Genomic DNA, 18,581 nt, shown 5'->3' with positions numbered 1-18,581 from the left:
CTGGCCGAGGTCTTGTCTGGGAGGAGTCTGAGGCCTGCAGGCCTATCCAGGAGTTAGCTCTGCCATAGCCCGGAGGCGAGGTCTTCTTGGGGCTTCTGCCCTTATTTCTCCTGCCTCATACCAGGGAGCCTCTTAGTGCTGGGGGCTCCGGGTATTAGTAGGTCTTCTGCTGCTCCTTGTGCAACCTCATTTCTCCTGTCTCATTTGCTACTTGTGAGGGTCCCAGTTTCCAAGACTTCCAGGGCCTGGGATGGAATAAACACGGCTGGTGTGGCTGGATTTGAAATTGCTCTTTGAGTAATTGGCAATGTTTCTTTACTGCATAAATGGTGTGTAACATGAAGAAAAGGCCCCTTGCCCTCCAGATAGTTGCCCATTTTCTAAGAATAGTCCTGAGTTGAAGTTGGAGCAGCTGTTTCCTAAGGGAGGGGACCTGGCAGCGAGGGACAGGCCAATGTGTTGGCTTTGGCAGAGGTGGGTACATTTCTACAAAGGCGGCATTGTAGGGTCTGGGGGCATGGGGGCTGTAGGACCCTGTGAGGCTACCTGGGCATCTCTAGACCAACAGAAGAGACACTTGCGTCAGGTGAATGCGACCAGGGCGGGACACCAGCACGTTTCCTCCCTTCTCTGCATGCAGCGACTTCTCTGAGCTCTGGCCATGCTGCGCATCTGACTGTTCATGACAGGGCTGTTTACCTTTTAGTGTCAAAAGGAACAGGAATTAGGCTGGAGGCAACCTCTGGCACCTTGTCTGAGAGGGAAGGACAGCTTTGTGTTCTGTGTTTAGGCCTAGGCTGAACTGGGCTCTGTCATCTCCTGGATTCTCTGTGCTGGGGGAGCCAACAGCCCAGCAGACTTCGGTTTATCTGTTTGCTCGCTCAGTTGCTCATGTTTCCATTTATTCAACCAGCAGATACTGGTGGATACTGACTCTGTGCAGGCGCCTTGGTCGTGAGGGTACAGCGGTGAGCACAAAGGGACCCATCCCCTGCTCTTGGTGCTCGGTCCAGGGGAGAAGACAGGCACTTATTACACAATCATATAGAAAAAAGTGTAACTCCAGACTGTTGAGAGGGCTTTGAGGAGAAGGTACATGGGGATTTGACCGTGTATAACAGGTGGCCCCATTCTTGGCCCCCAGAAAGCAGGTCACGACTCTTCGTACTGGTTGCGCCTCTCAAGCGGAGAGTATAAACCAAATATAGTAGCAAACAAGATGAGAAACAGGGTCATGGTGATAAATAAGCCGATCACTGCCAGGCTCCCCTGGTCCCAGGGATTCTCCCAGAACTCATCATTCCAGATGTGCCTCTGTTTAGTTATCAGTGTATCCATGTCCATGTGAACCTGGAAAAGGGGACAGGGGCCCTGAGTGCAGGGGCCTCTGCAGGGCCGTGGCCCAGGTGCTACTCACCACCCCCTCCACCCCCAACTTCACCCTCTGGAGCAACCTCCAAACAGCTGGCCCACCTCTGCAGGTCTTAGACACCGAAGGGGTGGTGGGTCTTTGGGCTCGATGCCTCTGGCAAGCAACAAATGGACGTTCCTCCCTGTAGAAACAGGAGACGGACTGGCACCCACAGAGGGTACCCTTGGGTTTTTCTGGGAGGCTACCTCCAGGTTCTCCACCCCTTTCCTGAGCAGCCCTGGTGTGAGCAAGGACTTCCTCTCCCATCCCTCAGACCTACGCAGCTAGAATCTAAAAAACACTGCTCTGTGTCCTTCCTATTTGTCCTGCCTCAATTGCCAACATTTGGGAAACATTCTGAGAGATGACCATAGTCACCAACAGTGGACTGACCGAAGCTGAGACCTCAGTAAACTTCTTTGGAGGCAGCTAAAAACAGTAGGACTAACTAGTCTTCTAGAAACATAGCTAAGATCGGCAGACTGCAAGCTTGTAGCCGGTTGAAGGCAGTACAGGTGGAGAAGGAGGCAGTCATTACCTGATTCTACTGTTAACACTCCTGTTTCCTAAGAGAGGGGAATCCGTCAGGCCCCACCCTGGCCAGCAGGTGACCAGAGCTGCACTATGACGTCAAGAAGCAACTGTTGCAGGAAAAGGTGTTCTCCTTGCCAAGTGGCCCCGACCAGACCTCACTGCTATCACCAGAGCGAACAAAGGTGGGCCAGGGCCCATTGCCTAGCAACCCCTGGTCCCTGTCTGCCTTTCATCCCTACCCCCAGCTGTGTCTGCCCTTCTGTGATGTCATTTGTGAGGGGGTTGAGGTGACCTAACTAAGTGAAGTCAGACTTGCGGTGGGTAGAGGAAGAGGCTGGATCTAGAGCCTTTGCTCCAAGCCACCCATCCGCCTCACCTTTGGCTGGGTCCCACCTCTGCTCACTGTTTAGATGACCTGGCGAATGAAAGGACCTGTCCAGAGCTCGGGAAGCCCTGGGGCTGGAACTGCCACACAGACTGCTCCCTTCCTGTGGTGCATCCTGAATAATAATTAACTGCAGCAGATGCTGGCACCTCCTGGAATGAGTTTGTGGGTGGAAGTGTTTATCACCATGGAGGCCCTGGGTTCCTGTGGAGCCCTAATGTCTCCCTCGGGGCCTGCCTCTCAGGCACGGCCTCAGCAGCTTCGTGTAGTACCCACTGGTGCAATAGGGCAGCTAGGAGGTGGGAATGGAGCCAGTGCCCTGGCGTATGAAACCTGGTAGCCACCATTCTTTATAGGGTAGGATTCAAGTGCCTGCTGTGGCCAGGCCCTGCTGTCCAGCCGTCTAGAGCACCCGTCCTCAACCCCGCTTGTAGAATCATCTAGGAGCTTTTCTAAAGGCCTATGCCCAGGCCCCACTTCGTACCACTTAGCAGTCTCTGGGCATGTCAGAGCCCTGTGCTGTGTAAAGCTTGCCAGGCAGCCCGGGTGGGAGGAGACAGATGACGGGCAAGTTCAGCGAAGTCCTTAACAATCCTGGGCTTCACTGACCCCTGGCCTACCTGATGCTTCGCATTTCCTTCTGTAAAACACCCTGACTAATGCCCTTGGCCTGCTGAATGTTCCCAGCCAGTGGGCTGGTCTCCTTGCACTTTGGCTCCATCAGTTAAGTTGGATGCTTGTCAGGAGTCAGCTGTTTGTTCCCAAACCTGTTTGTGGCAGTTACTGTAATTACAGAACTGCACTTAACATCACAGAAAAAATGAAGCTACAAGAATAGCCCAAACCCCAATTTTACAGCTGGGGAACAGGCACAGAGGTTAAGTAACTTACCCAGTCATACAGCTAAGAAAGAACTGCACGGGGGTTGGAACCCAGCCGCTCAACTCAGCTCCACAGGCTCTGAGCTCGGAGGCTGTGTTGTACCTCAGAGTGAGTGGAGAGTTGTTTCTGTGAATACCTACCGGACCACTTTCGAATGACTTTGGCATCACTCAAGTAATGTTCCTGTCAAAACATAATTTTGATGTGGACAACCGTAAACATTTTGTAAAATTCCAGGATTTCACACTCAGATTTCTTTGCAGATATCTTTGAGTTCTTGCTCTGCTTTAAGGAAATCCAAACTAGCAAATAGACAATAGAGGCAACTCACACTCAGAGAAAAGGACCTGGCCCTACATTGAAAAAATTAGCCAAGGAATGTGCCTGTGTATGTTTCAGTTTAAAATGAGGTGTGTATAGCGTGCATGTGTCATATACACAGTAGTTGCTTAAGCTACTTTTTGAATCAATTGCTGGCCTCAATCAGAAAATTCTACTGAAGTGTTGCCATGGATGGAAGAATGACAGGAGAAGGCAGGGCCTGGCGGGAGCCCAGGGCACTCCGCTGGAAGGGGTGGTGTGTATGCTGAAGACTCTGTAAGAATCAGGATGAGGAGTCAGGGTTCCAGGGCAGGCTGCAGGTCCCAAGGAGAGTGAGACAACTGTTTTTAAGGACAAAATTAATTTGTCCTCATTTTTTCTATGGTCTGGAATCGGTATTACCCACAAGCAAATATGTCAGTCGTTGTGAAGACTTTTATTATAGATTGCTTTCAGATGTTAAAAACAGATTTAGGAGAAAACCGCTTTGTATGCTCTCTGCCAAGTTCTGCTAATGCAATTCTTGCACCAGTCGCCTTACTGCAGTGTCTGATAAGGCATAACGTGCAGACAGTAAAATGCACAGATCTTCAGTGCATTGGGAAACCCTTTTGAGGAACCAAGAGACGACTGTGTGGTGGCAGAAGCCACCGTTGGGGGTGGGGGACATGAGGAGACTGGCGAGGTGAGTGCGGAGACTGGCTAGGCCGCTGCTGCAGTGACCGCAGGCAAACACTGATGGTGGCTCAGTCGAGGCAATGGAGAGACGTGGCATCCAGGGTCAGCCAGACATTCTCTGGGCCCCAGACAGCCTGATGGCTGCCCCGTCATGGCCACCAGCCGTCTTGCTGTGCCCCTCTGCTGTTCTTTCCACCGTGGGGGAAATGCTGCCCCTCTCCGTGCCCCGTCTTCCCCGGAGAAGACCGTGCCGGGAGTGTGCAGGCTGCTGTGTCTGCAGCACATCGGGTTGGCTGAGCTGAGTGGGAATGAAGTCTGCCCGGGACTTGGCCCAACAGCTCGCAGAGCCACTGGGGGCAGTGCTCAGTGTGTGCCCGGGTGCCAAGGAATGGGGAGTAGTCAGCCCTCTGAGGGCAGGGACGGACAGCATCTTATTTGGACTTCGCACTTAGGTACTGCCTGGCACAGAGGAGGAAAATGCACATAAACCGGCTGATCAGCCTGTCGGTGCCCAAGGCTGTCTGTGGTTTCTACCTCTTGGCAGCTGGACCAGGAAGCCAGGATGTTTTGTAGCAAAGAGGCTCAGCCATCCTTAGGAAGGGACATTCTCGATGCTGATGAAAACTTGCTCAGGGCAAAGTCACACGGGGATTGGACTGTCGTGCTGTTGGAGCAGCTGCTGAGCCCGGAGCTTCCTGGGGACCCTCCAGCTGTCGGTGCAGGGACCGAAAAAGGCGGGCTTCCCACGCCGTCCGTCAGTGTTTTTTCTGGGAGGGAGACCTAGTGGGCCCCGCCCGCTCGCTCACAGGGAGGTTATTTTGAGACAGTTCTGGGTGTGGGTGTTTGGGATGTAGGGTTGGTTGACGGAGGGTAATAGAATCAGAGCCTAATGGACACTGCAAGTGGGAGGCCTCGGAGCCCTGGGTGTGGCGAGCAGGGACTCTGCAGCCAGACGCTGGCTCTGCCACTTTCCAGCTGGTTGAACTTAGACAATTACCTAGTATCGTTTCACTAAGGCTCAATTTCCTCATCTTTAAAATGGGGGTGATAATGGCATCTATCGCATTGGCGTTGTTGTGACAATGACATTTATTTATCTGCATCAGAATCCTTAAGACAAAGCCTGAGCATGTTTAAGCCCTCAGTGAATTTCGGTTATCTTTACCATCATCATCCTCATCACTATTATTATTAGGCTGAATCCTATTCTCTGGTGAGGGGATGGAGGGTACAGGCAGATTCTTGAATTTCTTTCATTTTGTGTGGAGGCACTTCCTCTCTGAGTCTTCAGTCCACATCAAACCCGTCAGATAAGTCCATGAACACCAGGAAGTGAAACCAGCCAGGGAGAGAGTGACTCCCACTCGCCTGCCAGCTGGAGGGGCCCGCATCCCCTCCCCAGTCCCTGTTTCCTGGATGGATGGGTTGCTGACCCAAGCAGCAGAGCAGGGGCTGCCCAGGCCAGGATGACAGAGGCATGTCAAAAATGCAGACCTCCTATGGCTCTGGGGGACCCGTGGGGAAGGAAGGGAAGGTGCCGTGGGGGGGCCTCTGCTTCCCTTACCATCATTCCTAGGTTTGTAGCTCTACCTGGAGACTTCTCTAGAAGACAAAGTAAATGGAAGGGAGGGAGGCAAGGTCGGTGTTGCATTTCAGTAGGACCAGCCTTTGAAATGGGTCCCCGTTGCTCTGGGCCGGCCCCTTGCGTAGAGCGGCTAACCATAGCTGCAGACTCTTAGGGTACGGCCCGCACTGTGCCGAGTGCTCCGTGTGGTGCATCTGAGTTTATCCCCACGCACTCAGCCCAGGAGGCAGTTACCAGGACTAGCCCTGTTTCACAGGGAGGAACCATGGCTCGGGGAGGTCGGGTCACTAACCTCTACTGACAGCTGGTGGGTGGTGGGGGCGGAGCTCTGAACCCAGCCTGTGGCACACGAGTGGGGACAGGGCGAAGGGGTCGGGACGTAGGTTACAGGTGGTACTAGGGGCCTGACCTCTTCTTTTACTCCAGAAGCTTGAGAAGACCCAGTGGCCTGAGCCTGCTAGTGTGGGATGTGCAGGCTACAGTGAATGGCAATGGAGACTTAAGTGGCATTTCTGAGCCAGCACCTGCCTGGGGCACACACAGCCTCCATCTTTACAGAGTAGGCATCTGGGAGACAGAGCTCGTTAGCAACTAGTGCTTGACAGGAATTCCACTGCACCCTTCACTGGTTCCATGGCATGCCCTCCTGTGTGGCATTCCTGCCTGTGTGTTTTTCCAGCATGGGCACAGGGAGAGCAGAGGCCTGAAAGGACAGTCACTGGCCACACCCCTGGAATTCTCGCCCAGAGCCCTGTCCAGGGAGCCTGGCGCCACAGAAGCGCATAACCAAAAAGCTTTTACTGGGAAAGAAACAGGCAAATACTGGACTAGAATACTGACATGCCCCGTCTCTGGCGGGGAGCTTGGGATCCCGTAGCTGTTGCACAAAGTCCCTCTGGTTGGCCGTTCCTCTTTGGCGTGGGTCAGCAGAACGCCGAGGGCCAGCTCCCCACAGGTGCGGGCTGTTCTCCATCGAGGTTTGGGGACCCCGCTTCCGTGTTTTGTTAAAAAGTTCAGGTCGGCCAAGGACCGTGGTGGCTTGTTGGGTCCTTGGAACAGTCAGCTCCTCCTTGCACCGTGTTCAGGTGGAGGTCTTGTGGCTGTAACAGCCCTTATTTCCCTGATAAGCCTCCAGGTATCAGTGTCCGGTTCCTGGGCAGTTCTTGGCCAGAGCTGACACGGTGGATCTTGGTCGTGAGGGGGGCGAGCTGCAGGGCCGGGCTGACACGTGGGCCGTGGCTCCGGCAGCCTCCTCTCCAGCTTCTGCTCGGTCATGTCTCCATCCCTCACGGCGGGGTCACCGGCCGCACTTGAGCCTTTCTGCCTCTGGGCTGAGCACAGCAGCAGCTACAGGCTACCACCAGCAGCAGCACAACCGTGGCTGGAAGATTGGGGGAGAGAGGCAGAGGGCACAGGTGGGAAGAGAAAGAACGCCCACCTCCTTCCAAAGAAGCCCCTCTGGACGTCTGGCTCAAAGGTCCAGCTCTCTGGGCAGAAATACCCGAGCGTCTGACGAGAGGTGTGGACTATCTGCATGTCGGCCGCCGGGGCCCTGACCTCTGCCCTGTCGTACCTCCTCCACCTCCCAGAACTCGGCTCCCTTCATCTTTGCCTTGGGGTTCTGGGGTGCCTCTGGTTCCCAGTACCACCCCGTCACTCGAGCAGCATGTCAGAGGACTCGGAGAAATCCCTGGGTTTCCGCACGGGACATGTGCTTCTCCTCCTCTGCCTGGGGGCACCCAGCCACGTCTCCCAGCCCTCTGGCTACACCACCATCTCGTGTCCCGGATGCCAGGGCGAGCCGCGGGTGCGGAAGAGAATGTGAGAGCCCTGACTGACCTGTGAAAAGGAGGATGACCGAGAAGGCCACGATCTCCACGGGCTCGGCCTGTGGCAGCCTCTGAAGTTTCAGCAGCAGCCTCTCACCGACCGAGCGCATCTCCTGCAGGAAGTTGCCGGCTGCCATGCTGAGCTGGGTTCCTGCCGGGCTTCCTGCCAGGCTGTGCCACACAGAGAGAACACCTGAGTCCCCATGGAGCTGGCTCCAGAGAATCTGCCCTCACTCACCTGCAGAACGAGTTTGTCAGGTCTCACCCTTCACACCCCTGCTGGCTCACAAGGGACAAGGAGAGCCGGTGGGGCCCCTCTGCTCAGTGGTGGCCCCCAGCCGCCACCTGGCTGGCACTGCCCAGGGTGAGAGAAGCCGGTGATGACAGTGAGCCTGGGACCCTGCTGTGGAGGCTGCTAGCAGAGCTGGCCACAGGATGGGTCTGCCAGCCGGCCAGGTTTGGCCAACATTCGACTGCGAGACGGGGTGCTTTCACCTTTACATTCCTTTGTGTCAGATACCAATCCTAGGTTTTGCCAGGGTGCCTTGGACTGATACGGCTCCCCTGGTGGCCTCTGGGTCATTCAGGACTTGGGATACCTCCCCGGGGTTCCCTGACGGGGAGACTAGTCTTCAGGATTCCAGCCTGGTGCTCTTGCCTTTTATCATACGTGTGGCAAGAAGGATCAGTGTCTCCCAAGAGCTGGGAGTGGGGGTTCTTCTGGCCAGGGGGAGCTGTGGGGGAGAACTGACTGGGTGAGGTGGTGTGAGGCCCCCACCTCTCCCGCCAGCCCAATTTCTTTGCTCATATGGCGTTCTTGTGTGAGGAGGAAGAGATGACACTGTCCCTTCAGTTTTTCCCAAGGGGTCCTCTCAACAGAAGGAGCTCAGGTATCCCAGGGCCAATCTAGCCAGCCCCTCCCTCCTTTGCTGGCTCGAACCTGCTCCTCTGGCCTGTCCAATAGAGTCGCCTCTGCTCCCACACCTGCCCCAGGTTGGTGGCAACTCAGCCTTCCACGCCCCTGACCAAGAGCCTCTTCCTGTCTGGGGAGCCTGGGAGGCCAACGTCAAGATCCAGGTCAAATCTATCTGTTGGCATGTTGGACAGCAGAGCTGCTTTCTTTCCCTTTCTGCCTCACCTTCCAGCGCAGGGAGCCAGTACCTCTTAGAGAGGGACCAGGGACAGTCTTGTGCCAACCCAGCCTGAACCTGTTCATCAAAGCAGCTCTGATCCAAGACAGGCTAACAGGTGGTTAGGAGCATGTGCCAGACTTCAGGCTCTAGTTACTGCCACCTCGTCCCCAGTCTGAGCTGGCTGGTTCTCCCGAGATGGCTGTGGTCTGAGAAGCCGGTCACACCGGTGCTGCCACAGCAGCTGCCTTAGAATCGCCCAAAGGCCGGCTGCTCGAGCCCTCTCCCCTGCGCGTGGCTCCTGCCCTCCCTGGTGTGCAGCCTTGGCTGGAGCCCCACCTCTAATGCGGCCCACCCGGTTCCTTCCTGGGCAGCTCATGGGACCTCCTGACCATGTCAGTCCCACCTATGGTCACTTAGGACGCTTCTGCCCCTCTTTTGCCTCCCAGTCATTCAGGACTCGGAAGGCAACTCTCGTGTGCCTCCTGCATCGTCTCCTAGTTCTGTCAGCTGTCCCCCATGGACCACTGTTTGAATCAGCCTGGATTTGGATGCTGCTGTCCCACTCCCGGCTTTGGTGACTGGATGAGTCACTTAGATCTCTGAGTCTCTCTCCTCATTTGACATGCAGATGAGGTGCCTGTCTTTCGAGGCTGTTGGGAGGATTGACCACCTGGCAGCACAGAGCCTGGCACACGGAGGTGCCTGGCACTTATGATTCCCCTCTGGCCGGGGTCGGGTCAGTGCAGGAGAGTCGAGGTGGCCTTTGGGGGCAGTTGTACCTCCCTGTACACGGTCAGTGATCCTCCCCAAACACCTCTGGGGAGTTTCATCTGTGTCTGGGGAGGAGGGGCAAGCTGGAGATGGGAAGCTGTGTGTGTAAGTGATGATGGGGGTAGCAGCTCCCTGGAAAGGTGGATGGTTTCCTGTCAGAAGTGGAGGCTTCTGGAGTTACGTCCTCCTAGCCTCTCTCACGCCCCACCCTCCGGCCAGCACGTTTCTGTAAAAGAGAGCGGGATCCCAGTTTTCAAAGGTGCTAGGATCTTGAACCCTAGAATGCCACAAGTCATCCAGTCCTGCCTCCTTTCTTTTACAAATGGGGAAACTGAGACCTGAGAGAGGAAGTGACTTCTCTGATGATGACTTCCCCTACTGCCCCGCGTTGTCTCTTGATGGTGGCCTGTCTTGTGCAGCCTACTCTCTGACCAGCAAGAAAGCCAGCCCAGCGCTCTGGGCCGCACAGCTCTTTGGAAGCAGGTGGGCTCTGTGTGAACAGCCCCAGCCCACTATCGTGGGCTGTGGCACTGCTTTTGTCGGGTACATCACTCACCAGGCCAGGGCCACGCCTGCTCTTTGACAACCACCGAAGGGACCGCTCTTGTCACCAAAGGGAGGATTCTTGTGCGTCTTCCTGTCTCACGTACCAGGTACACCAAATTCTTTCCCGAGCATAGGACCCCTCTCCTGTGCTCACACCAAACAGACGTCCCCCCACTGACCAGTGGAGCAGGCTGCCACAAAGAGGGCGGGCCCCCCCGGGCCCTGGTTCCCCGGGGACGGGAGCCCACCCCCTGGTCTCATTCCCGGGGAGAGTCTGCACAGGGCTGAGAGCAGTGCTGCTTCTCTCCCTTCCCTCTTCGTCTACACTTGGTCTGGCTTTTTCAGCCTGTTTGGCCCCGTGCCTACATGGCCTAATGTAGCCATCAGAGACACTCCTTAAAAGAGGCAGGCGGAGGGCAAGGAAAGCTTTTCCACGTGGGCTCCCACGCCCAAAGACCCAGGAGGGATTGCAGCAGGCGCGGTGTGGATACCCAGGCCAGTCTCAGGGGCGTGATCTCCTGAGCAGGGAGGAGGAAGGCTGCCCAGGTTGGGCCGAGGCGGAACGGCTGTGCAGGAAAGGCGGGGTTTGTTGATCAGAAGCTTCGGCTCTAAAGTCAGCTGTCCTCCAAGGGTTATGATGTCAGAAGGCTGTAGACTCCTGCCCAGAGGACTCAGCGCCCACTCTGGGAAGGCTGTCCACACCAGCGGCCGGCCATGGCCGTGGATGGCGTCATGGCTTTGTACCCAGGGCCTCTGGAGACCTGAGTTGGCCAGCTGCACCCAGTCCTGGGGTCTGACCCAGGGCTGCTCACTGGCTCCCGTCTGTACCAGGACACGAGTGGGGCCACTGGACACTGCCGTTTTGTCCCCAAGACCGAAGAGGAGCCTCCTTGGCTTTTCAGTTGATGTTTTGTCATTTCCAGCAAAAGGAGCCTTAGTGGGGACCACAGGGAAGCTGGAGGGGCCTTTTTTCCTAAGAGGGAGGAGGCACATTCCAGCAGGTCTCAGGCGGGCTTCCCAGTGGGCTATTTAAAGCAAGGCCAAGGGGGTGCCTGATGCCTGGTGCCCAATATAGCCAGCAGCCGTCAGGTGACCATGTGGCTTTGCCCCAGGGAGCCCTAAGTGTTCCCAGCTGTGGCCTGGGGAAAGTGGGTGCTCTGGGGCTGGCTGCCTCTCTCACCCTGTACCTCCCCAGGTTTGCAGGGGGGAAGGCAGGAAGTCTGGTGGGGCTATTGATAATTCTGTACTTTTCCAGTCTTTCTATCTCAGGTCCAACAAACTCCTTCCAAAACTACCTCCTGCCTGCGAACCAGGGAAACCAGGGTCCCTCCCAACCCCATGCTCGGTAGTGCTTTACTTGGAAGCAGCCAGAGCAAGTGGTGGTTTCCCTTGGCCCCAAGGAAGGAGAGCAGCCCGGTGCTGCCGCCTGCATGGTCCTTCTCTGGTGCTCCCGGCTGGAGTGGCAGCCCGTGGCGGGGAAGAGGGAGCAGGGCAGAGAAGAAGGCTGGCAGAGCTGGAGGGACTAGGAAACATTCCATTGCGTGGCATCTCCTGGCACAGAGAATCTTGCAACAGAGCAGGCAGACATCCTGGAGGCCAGATAGCTGCCACTTGGTACTGAAGCTTCCCTGTTTCCTCCTTGCAAAACTGATACTCCAACTCCCAGGCAGAGCAGGTGGGTGTGTTTGTGACTGATAAGCACCAGTGTGGATGGCTCAGGGGCCCCAGGGCTTCTCGCTTTCCTGTTTTCTGCCACCCTTGCCCCCAGGGCATTGTCTTGTTTGAGAAACAGCGAGAATGAGTAATAACCAATGGTGGCTGGAGGTTTGTGGGGTCCGGGGCCCTGCCGGCAAGGCAGAGATGCCCACTGTGCGCCGCGTGGAGCCTTCCCACGCACCGCTTTCTGTCTTGGTTCCGACTGGCAATGGGACGTAGACACTTGAACCCGCAGCAGTGCCCACTTCCCCAGCCCTGTTCCAGACGGGGGAGGCACTTCCTGCTGCTGGCGATTGTTCCTGAAGCCCCAGAAGCTGGGCATTACCTTTCTGTCCCGGCTCAGGGACTGTGTTTGGGGGGCCCCCGTCCACCTGTGTCCTGTGGGTACAGGGACTGACATCCCCGCCTGCCTGCCTGGGCTGTCGTGGGGATAAGAACCAACAGAGGTAGCCGTGGGCCCCTCCCTCACCCACCTTACCTGCTGCCTCCAACACAATGTGATGTCTGTCCCTTCTCTCCACTGTGCCCTGCCCTTCGCTGCAGGCCATGTAGTGTCCCCAGCCACCCACCCAGGCCAAATCCCACAGCCTCTACTGAGCCCAGAACACTTGGACTGATGCTTGGTTCCCAGTTTCCCCTGGATTGCTGTTTTTCTTCCTAAGTAGATACTAGCTTGTTTGCTTTGGGGAAAACATCTGGGGGACAGAAAGGGAGACTTTAGCCCTGGCATGAGGACAGGCAGGCAGGAGGAGTCGGCAGCCAGGGGCCCTGCACAGGAGGGCCACTCTGTGTGCTGCCCTAAGAACCCCCTTGGGTTCAGCCTTACAGTGGCGCAGCAGAGGGCCAGGTGACCAGGTCGGACCCTCTCACTGGCCTCAGTCCCACCATCCTTGCCTTCTCCACTGGGTTTAGTCAGGCCCTCACGTTTCTGGTGCAGAATTCAGGGAGATTTGGGGGCTTCCGGGGATCTAAATGCACCCAGGGAGGAGAACCTGGGGCAGGCAGAACCCCAAGCTGAGAACACCTGGCCGTGAGCGGGCCAAGACCCCCACAAGATGTGGTATCTGCTGCTTGTGTCTAGGACCCAGATAGGCAGAGCTGCCATGGACCTGCCGCATTCCAGGGGGTGAGAAATGGCCGGGCCCTGCCCCGAGCCTCCTGGACTGGGGGAAAGCAGGGACGGAGGGGCCTTGGTCCTGGAAAAGGGAAGCTCAGTGGGCAGGCGCTTTTTTCTCCCAATCCTGGGCAGCCAAATCCCGCGTTCAAGCCCCCTGAATAGAAAAGCTTAAACTAACTTGCAGAGTAAGCAGGTACCCCGGGTCCCTCTGCCTGCTCAGCAAGCAGGGCGGAAACCACCCTTGCAGAGGGCTACAACCTTGGTCTGTCCCCCAGGGCTGACTCCCAGCAAAAGAAAGGAGAGCCAGGTTTGAACAGGAGGCCGTCCAGAGACTGTGACCAAGTGTGTTCCCCCACCCATAAATTGTGGCCCTCCACCCGTAGGGCAGTGGACCCTGGCTGCTCCGTTCACTTCGTCCCCCGTCATCCATGGCCACTCACCTGGGAGCTCAGGTGTTGGAGCTGGGGGGTGACCGCAGGTGCTGGGGAGCCTGGCAGCGTCCGAGGGCCTGTTCTCTTCAGGCCACTTCTCCCTCGCGTCTCAGACACCTCTTTGGTGACTGCTGTTCCCTGGGCGCCTCAGTGCAAGCAGAGCCGAGAGCTGCTTGCTGCTGACAGCCAGCTGCTGTCTCGGCTTCAGCTTTTTGTTGTTGGTTGTCCAGGAGATCCAAGTGTCAAATTACACGGGGCGGCCACTGGAGGGGGGCAGCCAGTGCCACTGCTGCCTGGGCTCGGGAAGGGAGTCCCTCCTGGGAACTTGTCCTGGGGAGGTCCTCATGCACGGGCCTAGCTCCCTCCCTTCTGGTTCCTCCTTCTCTTCCTCTCCCTCCTGGTGGGTGTGTACTAAGCCACGTGGGCTGGGCCTGGGCTGTGAGCTGATGAAAGAGGAGGTCGGCTCTCTTGTTCCCTGGCAAAGATGACCCCAGGGAGGTTCCAACTGAGGTGTGGGGTGGGGAGGGCGAGAGGCCCCCAAAGCACCAGCTCTTGGGCTCCTGCCCCACCCTTAGGAGAGCCTTTTGGCCCCCATCCTTGACTTCCCCAACCTGTCCCTCAGGGGACTCCCTGGCTGGTCCCTCCCTCTGGCCTCTCCAGGGAAAGGAAATAGGGGGGGGGAGGTGCCGGACCACCCAAGCAGCCCGCCCCCTGGGAGGCTTCCTGGGGAAGAACTTGGGAGTCCAGAATTACATGGGAGTGGCCTCTGCTTGGCCTGCTTGGTGGGGAGGTGCCTCATGTTCCCTGCTGGTCTCCTTGCCAAAGGGTGCCTGCTGCGCTGTCTCCTCGCTTCTGGCCCGGCTGTCAGGGACAGGCTCCAGAGCCCAGTGGCTGGCAGGGCCCTTTGACATTTGGCTAGTCGTGCCACCCTAGCCGACCAGTCTATGCCTGGAGCAGGACAGGAGCAGACGCCAGTCCGCATCTGCGATCTGTCAATGGAGCCCTTTGAGTGTGAGCACAAAACCCCAGTGAGTCAGGGCTTAGGGAAGGGCGGGGGGAAGGAAGCCAACCTTGCCACTCGGATGCCAGAGCCTCCCGAGGCCGGACAGGCAGCCACTATGCAGACACACAGACTCGGTTGACAGAACGCTTTGCACATTGATATTAGGAGGGGTGGGAACAGCGCCCTCTGGTGGCTACCTTGGCGTCCTTGCCGTCTCATGCTGTTCAGAGACACATTCTCCAGACTCAGCTAAACAAGGCAACCAGACCTGACTTCCTAGGGGCCGTGTAACAATCAGCTTTTGTCCCTGGAACCTGCTCCTCAGACTCTCAGCTGCTTAAAGGGTTCCTTGCAGCCCCAGGCAGTGCTCACATTGAGAGGAGTTCTGGTTAGAGCTATTCTTGTCCCTGGGATGTGGCACCTGGACAGCTCGGCCCCTCTCCCCACTTCCCTGCCCTCCGGCCACATTCTGGAGTCTGGTCTGGCCATTTGTAAGGGCCTTGATAGAGCTGTGGCCCTGGGGCCTCTGCGCTTGCCCCAATGACCAACTGTGCCCCCAACCTGGGGAATCGTAGGAGAGACAGCTAGAGGCTGGCCAAAGGGGGCTGCGACTGGGTCGAGGCAGTGGAAGCTCGCTGAGGCGGACTCACTAGCCTACGGTGCCAGCTCTCAGCACTGTCTGGTTCCTGCTCTGGGACAGCCCCCCTTCCTCAGGCTGTGTACACTGGGCTGAGCAGAGGTTTGTTGGGGGACAACAAAGAAGAGGTCACCAAGACCGAAGCCCAGCTGAGTGCTGAGTCTGGGGTGGGGCCACCTCCTCCTGTTCCCTCCCTCCCCCACCCCTAGAAAAGAGTGCCGAGTAATAATAGCAAGAGCCTGTGCTGTGCTCCAGACATGAGCAGAGGGCTTCAGAGCATCCTCTTACCAGCCCTCACACAGCCCTAGGGCCCGCGCTCGTCTGGCTCTTTCACAGGCGAGCGATGCCAGTGAGCGTGCGCGTTCCCCAAGGGTGCAGCCTTAGCAGCAGAGTCAGCATCTAGAACCGGAGCCCAAGCTCCTCCCAGGACACCCCACTACCAGGGGACAGGGGGCGGGGCCCAGAGGAGTAACCCCGAGAGAGAGAAGCAAGACAGAACTGGGGTCACACCCTGGCTCCTCTGGTTCCCCCAGGTACTATATGACTGGGAAAGCGCCTTTACCTCACTGTCCTCATCTGTAAAATGGCACCCAAGGTCCCTGGGAGGCCCGTGTGTGAGATGAAGGGTATGCGGTGCTTAGCACACGATGCCCGAGCTTAGGGACTGGGGGAACGAATGCTGGCCTGTCTGGGTCCCTCACCCCTTACCTCTACCCTGCTGCCTGCCAGGTGCCGCCACGCTGCCATTGCCAAGTACTTCGGGGATGCGCCCCCTGCCTGCACCAAAGGCTGTGACCACTGCCAGAACCCTGCGGCCGTGCGGAAGCAGCTGGACGCCTTGGAACACAGCAGCAGCTGGAGCAAGACCTGCATCAGGCCCTCCCAGGGAAATGGCTTCGACCCTGAGCTGTATGAGGGAGGCCGCAGGGGCTATGGGGGCTTCAGCAGGTGAGGGGCCATGGAACCAGGGGCCTCAACCCACTGGAAATAGTCTAGCATTCTTTCCCTGGTGCCGTGGCCTGACCAGAGGCAACACCCATATGCCGTGCTGGGGCCAAGACCTCAGTGCTGCCCAAGCTGCCGGCATCAGGGACATCACTGCCCCCCAGAGGTGGGGAGGGAGGGCAACGCCCAGGCCGGGGCTGCTCATGCACGTCCTGCCCCCTAGGTATGACGAAGATTCTGGAGGCAGTGGGGACGAGGGCAGAGATGAGGCCCACAAGCGGGAATGGAACCTCTTCTACCAGAAACAGATGAGTCTGCGCAAGGTGAAGGGGGCAGGTTCTCGGTGGGGCCCCCGGTGGCCTCCCACTCACACTCTCTCAGCCCGTCCCTCGTGCTGAATTGGGTGCTGCCCTGCAGCGGGCAGGATGCCTCACAGGTCCTTCATGTCATCTTCCAGGGCAAAGACCCCAAGACAGAAGAATTTGTACCTCCAGGTCAGTACAGAAATGTCTCCAGGGAGCTGTGGGCCATTTCTGGAGGATGCCTCTGGGGTGGGGGGTTGGGGACTCCAGAGAGCAGGAGGTAGAGTGGAAGAACCCACCCCGTCTACCCCCAGATGAAGACTGTCCTTTGAAAGAGGCTTCTAGCAGGAGGATCCCCAGGCTCACGGTGAAGGTAAGAGGAGGGTGGCTCCTCACATCTGCCGCCCAGCCGTGATGCTTGTGTGACCACCTTCTCTCCCCTCTGCAGGCCCGTGAGCACTGCCTGGGCCTTCTGGGCGAGGCTCTGAGCAGTAACCGCCAGGCCACAGGTACCAGTGATGGGTGAGTGTCCCAGGTCATGGGGCCAGGGAGGGCTCGACAAGCTCCTGTTGCTTTGGAAACTGCAAGAACTCCAGGCCCCCTGGCTTGTTTGGGCACCCCCGCCCCAGGTTGAGGTCCATCTTCCTCCCATGGGACGGAGAGCACCACAGCCCCACTCGGGGCAGGCTCGGCCACAATCGAGGGGCCGCAGGTTGCCGAGTCCAGGTCCAAATCGCTGTGCCCAAGGCCATTCCCATCAGGCCCTGAACCATCACCAGGTCCCCAGGTGGAATTCAACAAGAGCTGAACGAGATGAGGGCTCAGGCCGGGCTGACACCTCACACGCGTTCCTACCCTTAGGCTTGACTTCCAGGCCAAGGCTGTGGAACTGGAACATGAGACTTTCCAAAGCGCCAAGGCAGCCAACCTGTATAAGGCCAGCGTGCTGAAGAAGGTGGGCCTGGGCAGGGGTGAGTGGGGCGGGGGTGGGAGAGGCAGCCCCTCCACATGCCCAGGCTGTCTGCCCGCCCTCTGGCCTCAGGAAGCCCAGAATCTACCCCCCACCCGAGAAGCCACTTATGCGGGGGTGAGGGTGTGTGTGTGGAGCCTGATTTCCCTCCTTTGCCGGCTGGAGGTATTTCTAGGCAATCCCATGAGGACTAGACCTTGTCCAGTGTCTGGTAGCTTGCAGCCATGGGCCACAGAAGCCCACTTGTGGAAAGCCTGGTTGGCGGCTGTCAGGAGCTAGTGGGTGCCATGGCACGCCTGCCTCTTCCTGCCCCAGGTGGCTGACATCCACAGAGCCTCCAAGGACGGGCAGCTCTACGACATCGGAGGTGGCGCCAAGAGCTACACAGCCCAGGCTGAGCCCACTGAGTACGACATCCGGCCAGCCTCCCAGGTGTATTCGGTGAGCACTGTCCTGGCGTCCACCCCAAACCTGGGTTCAGGAAAGGCACTACTTCCCTTTGCCCTCAGCCAGGGCACAGCATCTTACCTTTGCCTGGCATTACTGTCCTGGCCCTAGGGTACCCCGGGGCAGGCCCTGAGCTTCCCTGCCTTGCCAGTTGTACTTCTCCAGCTCCACAGCCTGACCCCCAGCGGTGTTGTGCCTGGCTTTTCCCTCCCCCACTCCTACGAACCCCACCAGTGTGGCCAAACCTGGACCTGCCAGTGAGTGCCCTCGAGGGGGCCTGGTGGTCAAAACACTCTCTCCTCCTCCTCACAGTTCAAACCCAAGCGAGTGGGAGCTGGTTTCCCGAAAGGCTCCTGCTCATTCCAGAGCGCCACAGAGCTGATGGAGAAGACGCTGGCCGAGGGCCAAGCCCCCCAGCTTGTGCAGGGAGGCGAGCGGGAGCCCGCCAGCCGGCCCTGTGGCCCACAGGATGAGGACAGCAGTGAGCCCGACCCGGGGCTCAGAGGAGAGGCCCCCGGGAGCAGTGCTCATTGTGGGGGGCCTGCCCCTGAGAAGAAGACAAAAGGCCCCTCCAGGGACAGTCCCAGGGCCAAGGTTCGGGCCAACAAGCAGCAGCAGGTCCTCGCGGCTGCAGCCGTCAAGGATTCTCAGAACATTACCCGCTTCTTCTGCCAAAGGGCTCAGGGCCCACCTCCACCTGCTTCAGCTCCAGGGCCAGAAGGCCCCTCCTGGGAGGGGGTGCGGGGACCCCTGGCGGCCACCCCAGAGAAGTGCACAGGGGAGGAGGATGGAGCCCTGGGACATTTGGCTGCCCGCCCCCAGCCTGAGTGCCCCAGAGAGTGGACAAGGTAAGGACACATGTAGTCCTGGAATCCTCTGCAATCTCCTATCCTAATTGGGCCTCTGAAGCTCGGGGCCCTTCCTACAGCGGGCTCTGC

General features: G+C 58.0%; 3 protein-coding genes across 3 annotated transcripts in view; 1 reads left to right on the top strand and 2 right to left on the bottom strand.

Moving 5' to 3' along the window:
- Nucleotides 1–18,581, top strand: part of RECQL5 (RecQ like helicase 5) — a 30,307-nt gene that overhangs the window by 10,081 nt on the left and 1,645 nt on the right. The window contains exons 9-16 of the mRNA XM_033091653.1: nucleotides 15,709–15,927; nucleotides 16,148–16,247; nucleotides 16,382–16,418; nucleotides 16,541–16,599; nucleotides 16,675–16,748; nucleotides 17,088–17,181; nucleotides 17,512–17,637; nucleotides 17,956–18,491. Coding sequence (XP_032947544.1) covers nucleotides 15,709–15,927; nucleotides 16,148–16,247; nucleotides 16,382–16,418; nucleotides 16,541–16,599; nucleotides 16,675–16,748; nucleotides 17,088–17,181; nucleotides 17,512–17,637; nucleotides 17,956–18,491 — 1,245 coding nt within the window. The remainder of the gene's footprint in view (nucleotides 1–15,708; nucleotides 15,928–16,147; nucleotides 16,248–16,381; nucleotides 16,419–16,540; nucleotides 16,600–16,674; nucleotides 16,749–17,087; nucleotides 17,182–17,511; nucleotides 17,638–17,955; nucleotides 18,492–18,581) is intronic.
- SMIM6 (small integral membrane protein 6) lies at nucleotides 955–1,347 on the bottom strand. The gene has a single exon (XM_033091657.1). The coding sequence runs from the start codon at nucleotides 1,342–1,344 to the stop codon at nucleotides 1,153–1,155; it is 192 nt and encodes a 63-aa protein (XP_032947548.1). The 5' UTR covers nucleotides 1,345–1,347; the 3' UTR covers nucleotides 955–1,152.
- SMIM5 (small integral membrane protein 5) lies at nucleotides 3,961–9,803 on the bottom strand. The gene is made up of 2 exons (XM_033091656.1): nucleotides 7,636–9,803; nucleotides 3,961–7,177 (listed from the first exon to the last, which is right to left on the bottom strand). The coding sequence occupies exons 1-2, from the start codon at nucleotides 7,760–7,762 to the stop codon at nucleotides 7,083–7,085; spliced, it is 222 nt and encodes a 73-aa protein (XP_032947547.1). The 5' UTR covers nucleotides 7,763–9,803; the 3' UTR covers nucleotides 3,961–7,082.

Source organism: Rhinolophus ferrumequinum, chromosome 21, assembly GCF_004115265.2.
Source record: "Rhinolophus ferrumequinum isolate MPI-CBG mRhiFer1 chromosome 21, mRhiFer1_v1.p, whole genome shotgun sequence".
Taxonomy (NCBI): Eukaryota; Metazoa; Chordata; class Mammalia; order Chiroptera; family Rhinolophidae; genus Rhinolophus; species Rhinolophus ferrumequinum.
Note: the sequence above shows the minus strand (reverse complement) of the source record. Positions and strands in the feature narration are given on the sequence as shown.